At 31.5% G+C, this 8,186-nt stretch overlaps 1 protein-coding gene across 1 annotated transcript; it reads right to left on the bottom strand.

The window, feature by feature from the left end:
- Positions 1-6,654: 6,654 nt before the first annotated feature.
- Positions 6,655-7,979, bottom strand: LOC107463074 (3-oxo-Delta(4,5)-steroid 5-beta-reductase-like). Its single transcript, XM_016081807.3, has one exon. It carries the CDS (start codon positions 7,901-7,903, stop codon positions 6,776-6,778), a length of 1,128 nt encoding a protein of 375 aa, XP_015937293.1. The 5' UTR covers positions 7,904-7,979; the 3' UTR covers positions 6,655-6,775.
- Between the last annotated feature and the right edge of the window lie 207 nt (positions 7,980-8,186).

Genomic DNA, 8,186 nt, shown 5'->3' on the forward strand with positions numbered 1-8,186 from the left:
AAGGATTTGAATTTGATTTTAATAATGGATTTATTAGAACTAAATATTTATTTTTCTAAAAATTCAGATTTTCAATCTGCACATGAGACTGTATACATGTTTGATAACGTTTTGTATTATTTTAAAATATTCAATTTTGTTTGAATATGTGTTTCTGGAACCTTGAAGTATTGTTGATACTCACTTATATACTCTGAATTTGTAAAATATTTTCGAAATTTCATATGATTGAAAAAGATTTTTGATGAGAAAGTATTATTTGATTTGATTTGATACCGTATATATTTGAAAGATCAAAGATTGGTTGTATTTGAAATTATATATTTTGAATTGGTTTGGGAGGCTTGTATTATAAAACCATAGTTAACGCGTTTAGGACATTAACCTAGATGCATCTGGCTCAGACCTCAACTAGCAGGGGTGTTGTTAACCTAACATGTAGGCCACACGTTGGATCTATTATTCCGTACAGACACACGAGAGGAAAGGACTACCCTTAGAGGTGGAGCCACCCAAGTGTGGACTTTTGATTTAATTTCTATATAAGAACTCCCTTATTGATTCACTTATTACTATCAACTACTATTTTCTAATTAAAATTACTTTGATAATAATGCCTATATGGTCTCATGTGGATTATAGATGTATTAGCTAGTCATTGACTTGCAAAACTCACCCCGTTTTTTCTAAAAATATTTTTCAGAAACAAATACTTGACTATATGAAATTTTCTATTTAAGAGTAACGATCTGTAATGAGTACCTATTTTTTGTCGAGTTCTTAGATGTATATGCTCTATATATCACAGGTAGGATTCAACCATTCTTAATTATTTTAATTTTTTAAAAAATATATAATTATTTATTTTAGAACTTAGAAAAAAATATTTGTAACTTTTTTATTCAACTTATATTTGAGACAGTTAGACTTGCTAGGAGTCTATTTTTTTAAGCATCGGTCATGGCTCATTTTGGACTGTGACAAAGTGGTAAGAGCTTATGTTAACCTGTGTAATATGGAACAAGTATCATATGGTAGGATTACAATTGTATAAATAGAAGTGCGCCTATTTGTATAAATTGTGACACTATCAAAGGCCTATAGAAATGTCCTCTTTGTCCTCTGTTATTGTTGTCTTCTAATTATTGTAATCATGCGTCCTCTGCCGTTTCTTACTACTCATGTCCTTTTAATTTGTACCCAATTTTGACTTATCTTTTGGTGGATTTTCTCGATCGTGTTTTTGCAATGGTTTCATCTTTTGTTCTGGTTCGTGATTTCTTTTGTAGCTAATTTTAATATTCCTCACTTTTGTGAATTTACGCTTTAATCTTCATCTTCATGTTGTTCTCTATGATTCTTGATGTCAATACCTCATGCATTACTTGAATGATTCGATCGGTGTTTGCTGTGAATAATTATCTAATTCTCTTATAGAACTGTATTTGGATTTATAGATTGCATCGATTTGCTGAGTTTCTGATTAAAATGCTTTGTTCTGAATTTGATAAGCGATATTGAAATTTTTCTTCTTATGTTGATAATCTTTAGAATTATAACCTAATTTTGATTTGTTTTTTATTCTTTCTTTTAAATCAATAATTTTAAAAATTATTATTTAGTTTCTCAAGAAGGACTATATGATGACACATATGAAAAAAGTGGTATTGTTATTTGTTCGATTGGTGATTTTCTTTACTTAAGTATAGTGAATTATATGGGTGATCAATTAGCTAGATCGAAACTCTTTTCCGATCTAGAAGTTTAGTTGTGCTTTTCTAATTTGATGACCTGATTCTATTATGGTTCTTTGTTGCTGAACATGACTTTTTGTCGTAGAACTATTTCCAGCTTGATAAGTCGAGAGAGATTGTGAACGTTTGTTTTTTGGTTGGTGATTATAAGATGAATTTGATTTTTGGCTAAGATATGAAACTTAAAAATTTTCTTAACCCTTTGTTTTTCTGAATATTTTTTTATTTTCAACCATTGTTCTTATTCTTAGAGATTTAGGAGATTTGTTTTCTTGGTTTATAGTGTCTTTGTGAGATTGAAATTGTAGATGTTATATATTGAAAAGAATTGTTAGCAATTTTTGACAAAAGGGACTAGATATCCAATTTTTTAAACCTGAATAAATTTTTTGTACGAATTTTTCTCTTTATTACATTCAACTAATTATTATAAACTATGCTTTTTTTTATGAACTCCTTAATAACTTCAGTTTTAAATTATTTAATTTCTCAAGGAGACATAATATTTCATAATTCACATTTAATTGGGTTCGTGGAATAAATAGTGTAAGTAAAATTATGCACTAAGGTACTAATTTAATCTATACAATAATGCTTTGAATTAAAATTTACTAGAATTGAAAAGATATTAACTATCTTAGTGCGATAATAGAATTCTTGTGAACTTTCTTGTTTCTAAATTAAAAGCGGGAATCAATATTAAAACAATTTGAGATTTTATTAGGACAATCATAATATATAAAGACTATTTTGGTAACTTTTTCAGTAAGATAGAATTTTTTTATTGGAAGATTAGTAATTTGAAATGTCTTTATTCTCGTAACAAAGTTATTGCTAATTTTATTATTAGTATTATTGAGTATCACTTGAATATTTTTTTACTTTGCATCTTAATCATTAACCTCTATGTCACAGTTATGGAAGCTCAATTCTCTTGCTCTTAGGGGTGGCAAACGGGGAAGTCCATCTCGTCCCGCTTCGCCCCGCCTTACCTAGTGAGGCGATCCTATAATCCTATCCCGTCCCGCCTAATTGCGGGCTAGTGGATTAAACCCGCTAAAATTCCTCTTTTTTTTTTTAACTATTAACTACTAAATAATATATATAATTTCATAATTATATTAATAAATTTATAATTTTTAAAGACATAAAAAAATTATATTTTTTATTTTCACAAACATTAAAGTCTTTATAATTATAAATATCTAATAAACATAATTATAAACCAAGTTTTCATACAAAACATAATGATAAATATTGCCTCCAAAATGATAAATATTGCCTCCAAAGCAAAATAAACATAATTCAAAATATAATTATAACTATTGTCTCCAAAGCAACATAAACATAATCGAAAATACTCAATTTTTATCTTCATACTCTTGTAAGTTGGGTTGAAAAAAATTAGATTTTAGCAAAACAAAAATACCCTTTTACCAAAAAAAACTAAGCCCGGCAGGAAAGCCCGTCCCATCCCACCCAAATCCGTAGTTTAAGCGGTACGGGTTAGACAAATTTGGTTCTTTGGCGGTCCCAATTTTTCAGTCCGACCCACCTTTTTTAGCGGGTTATGCGGGTCGGTTCGATGAGTTTAGGTCCGTTTATTACTCCTGTTATGCACTCATTTAAATCTTTAATTATTATATTTCTTAACTCTTTGCGAAGTTGTTAAAATATTTCAGCATTTAGCATTTTGACTTCTATCAAAGTGTATTGTATACGTAAAACATCACCACTACTTTAAATTTTTTCCCTTCCTTTTTCTTTTGAAAATTTTCTTTTACAAAGATTTTACATCTTTCTCCAACCATTAATAATTATATGCTTTGATTTTTATTTTATTTATTTTTATGTATATTAATTTTTTAAGAGTCATTAATATCAGTTGAAAATTGCTGCAAAACAAATATAAAGGGACTAATTTTAAAAATTTCAAAAACTAATGATTTAGATAATTACTCATTATTAAAAAATAATGATATCATCTAAAGGACCTAATATTGTAGTCGGTAAAGGTTGTCAAAAGTCTTAATAAAAATGAATTTATCAAGTTTGAATTATAAATATTTTTTAATCGAGTTTTAAATATTATAACTTTTAAGAGTTTTAAATTGTGTGTGTTAAATATTGACTGTAATATTAACTTTGTAATATTTTTTTGGTATTTGCTATGGTATCTAAAAAGTATTGTTTAACTACTAAAATAGGTAAAATAATTAATTTTAAATTTAAAAATATAAAAATTAAAAACCTTTAAATATTTTAAAATTACTATAAAAAGTAATTTAAACAAAAGTTAAACACTAAACAAAAGGCACCATAAAATTGACCTATTTTTTTTTATGATCAACGGGCTAAAATCCAACGACACTGCACAGAAATTATTTAAAAAAAAGGTGCCCATAGTATCAGACAAAACAAAAAGAAAAACAGGATGATGAATTATAAAAGCAATGACTACTAAATAGTGAATTATGTCTTCTGGTCGTGTTCGTTACCTGGTTATTTCGAGTTGTCGGTGGAAGATGAGCTGGTGAGAGGGAAGTTTCGGACGGTGTGTGGAGCGAGAAAAGCTGTGCGTTGGTGACGTCGGAGGATGGGCAGAGCGGAGGGAGTGGCCAATTGGAAGGACATTCCGACGCTCAAGTCAGAATTCGTACTGAGGGTGACAGAATTAGGTCAGGATGTGACATACTTTGGAAGGAGTGCTGACCTCTCTCCTTATATACCATACTGAGTGGACCTAAAGGTGACCTGGCCTACTGCGCAGGATGCCTTGCGCTGCTCCTGCTCACGTGGGAAAGCGTTGGTGTTTTTAATCGTCGGGTCGAAAATTCGAATCTGATCCTGATGACTCTAACCCGATCGTTTTGGCTAGGTGATTTGGAGTGGTTTCAGATTTATAATGATATTTAATTAAGTCTTCAGATTAAAGATTAAAAAAATGAAATTTAGTATAAAAATACTTAATTCAAGTAACCTTCTGTCTTTCTTTTCTAATCGCATTAGTATATGTGAGACACTTAAAAAAACCTCTTAACCTAAACCACCATGATATAAACTTATCAACTATAGGTCTATAGCCGCCGGCTCTTTGTCTGTTGTACAGAAGTATAAGTAGAGGATTACTTATTTAATTATTTTCATAGGAATCTAAATTTAATTATTAACCGGACCTAATCTAGGGTGATATGAAAATATATATTTTTAATTTTTTTTAAATGAGAATATAAAATATATTTTTTAGTCCTATTTATAAAATATATAATATAGTATAATATTATAATTTATTCTCTTAGCCTCATACAAAACTAGAAAAAAAAATAAATAGGTCTTTGACATTTTGTTCTGCATATATTTTTATTAATCATTTAAAAATACTTTTAAGCTTCTCATTTTTTTAAAGTTGGATAGATGAGTAGTGTCTTTGTACAAATGTCTCCGTCAGACTCAATTTTTAAGGAGAGACTAATCTGTCCTACTTTTGTTTTTAAAGAGATGAAGAATTTAAAAGTATTTCTAAATGGTTAGAGACTAAAACGTCCGTAAGACAAAAGGTCAGGGACTTATTTATTATTTTTTTCAAAAAAAAAAAATTTAGGAGCCAGTACTTTTATTAAAATATTACTTATACTTAGCCATAAAAAAAAGTGAGTAATCCCACACCATTAAAAACACCAATAATAACTAATTTAGTTACAAATCACAATACTTGGTAACTTCTGACACTCTTAAAAAAAACTCATTATGGTACTATCTAAAAATATGATTTCAAAAAATATTTTTTTATAAAAATATTAATATATTATTATATTATTAAACAAAAAAATTAAATTAACAAAATTAAATTAATAACTAAATAACAATAAAAAATAATAAATTATTATAATTTTTTAATATTTTTTAACCCAATTTTCATACAATCAGACGTCAGCATTATTCACTGTATCATTTTAAAAGGAGAATATTTTTAAGGGAAAGTATGAGGAGCCAATGAAATATTTATACAATGTATATAATGGAGGTTTATGGAGTATTAGAGATATAATCATTAGTGTTGCATTTTCTCATCAGCTGAAACTTTTGGGATGAGTGGTATTATGACATGGTATTAAAGCACTAGATCCGAAAGGTCAAGAGTTCTATCCTTGGTGAATCCAAAAATTAAACTAATTTTTCGAGAAGATGTTTATTATCCCTTGTACTCGGATGGTTATTCTAAATAGTATAGAGGATGTTCATTTCATAACTCAATAGCCATTGTACATATTGTACAAATAGTCCATTGTCTCCCTAACGGGATCCTATTTTTAATCTTAGACGAATAATGAATTTGGTTGTTCACTTCATTTTTGCTTAAGAGATAGGTAAGTAAAATATATCGTTAACTAAATTGTCCAATTATCATTATATATTACTCGCTCACGCGCAGATATTAAAATTAGCTATTAAAATTAATTATAAATATAGAATACAAATTAAAATATAAAATATATATATTTAAAATAAATTATATATATATATATATAACTGATTTTAATGTCTAACTAATATTCTTGTTTATTAATATACTAATTAAGAAAATGGCTGGAGAATTAACTTTTAGTTAGTCGTTTGTTAACAACATGCCGAATATGGTTTTCTTCCCAGGCGTAGCTAATGTTAGCTAAGGATAATGGAAAAATCTAGGGAACTAATAATTTTGTTGAATTTTAGCCAGCATGTAATTAGCAGAGGAAGGTGAATTATTGGATGAAATCTCACACTAATCTCACACCATCAAATCATCATTCATCATTGATGGCTAGTTAATAGCTAACAATCACAAAAATTGCTGACCCTAACATTGCTCTAAATAAAATAAGAAGTTTCTAACATCAACTGGATATGCTTTCAATAGTTGATTAAAGTTCATCACATAGTTGTATTTAATTGCTGGAATAAAGGGAATCCCCTAGCTTGTTGCGTTTTATTTTCACCATAACATACAATAGACTAAAAAGATATCTATATTACTATAGCTAGGGTATGATCTTCATGCAGCGCAGTTTGTGAACCCAGAATGTGACCCTTTTGAAGGAGTTGGCGTGGCCAAAGAAACCATATTCCTTACTCTTATTCATGCTAGACACAAGTTGAAAGTCAAAATGTAAGACGACTTTCAAGACTTCATAATATGCAAACTCCTTTAGCTTAGTCTTCACAAGTCCATACTTTTCCACAATCTCATCCCAAATCTCGTCTTTGTCTCTCATAAACTCCACCAAATCAACCCTATCTTCATCATTCTCATCAAACCCAACAAACTCAACATCAAACACCTCACTCAGCAGTTTCCACATTCTCTTCCACGTAAACAAGTCATCATTCGTGCAATTGAACGCTTGATTCTTGGCCTTGTCCGTAACCGCTGCCCACACGTGCTGCTGCGCTAACACCTCCGAGTCTGTCATGTCGCAAAAATGGTCCCACGTGTACCGTGTTCCCGGGTAACGAAACGGCAACCTAAGGTGGCGGCAAACCGCGGCATAAGCCCCAAGCATAACCAGCGTGTTGATTGCACTCCTTGAAGACGCGCCGATTATGATGGAGGAGCGGTGAACGGAGTACGTCAGAGAAGGCGCGTGGGACGCAAGGAGATCCTCCTGAGCGTAGTAGAAGTTCGGGTATGGTAGCCGGGGCATGTCCTCGTGAAACGGGGGATCATGGCTCAAGAGTTGAGTGGACCGGGCCGGGTCAAAAATTGGGCCCATGTAGTGTTTTGTCCCGGTTTGGAGGGTTACGTGGGTGAGGCGGGAAGAAGGGGAAGATTTGAGTGTGGTGAGAACGTTGTGGAGCATGGCTTTGTTGGTGGCAATGTTGGCTTCTTCGTCTTCCTGAAAGTGAAGAGCCACCCAGAAGAGGTGTGTGACCTCGTGGGCTATGGGGGAGAGGCTGGCTTGTGTGGTGACGGCATCGACGGCATCGAAGCTGATGAAATCATCCACGATGGAAGCAGGAAACCAGGTGGCGGGCGGGGGACGGCGGGCTGCTCCGTAAACCTTCCATGGGCCTCCCTTGCAGTCGGGCTTCTTCAAGGCTTGGGCTATGTTAAACCCAACCATACCTGTGACTCCAACTATAAGCGCTACATAATGTTGGTTCTCCATTCTCTGAATACAAAGGAAGTGAATTATTGATGTTTAATTGTTTACTAGTATTAGTATATCTGAAGCTGATATGCTGAAATTACTCTCTCTATATATATACACTCTCTCCTTCTCAATTATACATTGAAGAAACCAATTTAGATTGGTCGAGTGGTCAGTTCACTCGTCCGCTTAATCAAGTATTGGATGTTCAAATTTTGTTTTGTACACGTAGTAATTCACTGGCTAGCGATAAATTTTTAGATGAAGTTCAAATCCGCTACAGATTAATTCTTGACCTGTC

The sequence above is a fragment of the Arachis duranensis genome, chromosome 1 (assembly GCF_000817695.3).
Source record: "Arachis duranensis cultivar V14167 chromosome 1, aradu.V14167.gnm2.J7QH, whole genome shotgun sequence".
Taxonomy (NCBI): Eukaryota; Viridiplantae; Streptophyta; class Magnoliopsida; order Fabales; family Fabaceae; genus Arachis; species Arachis duranensis.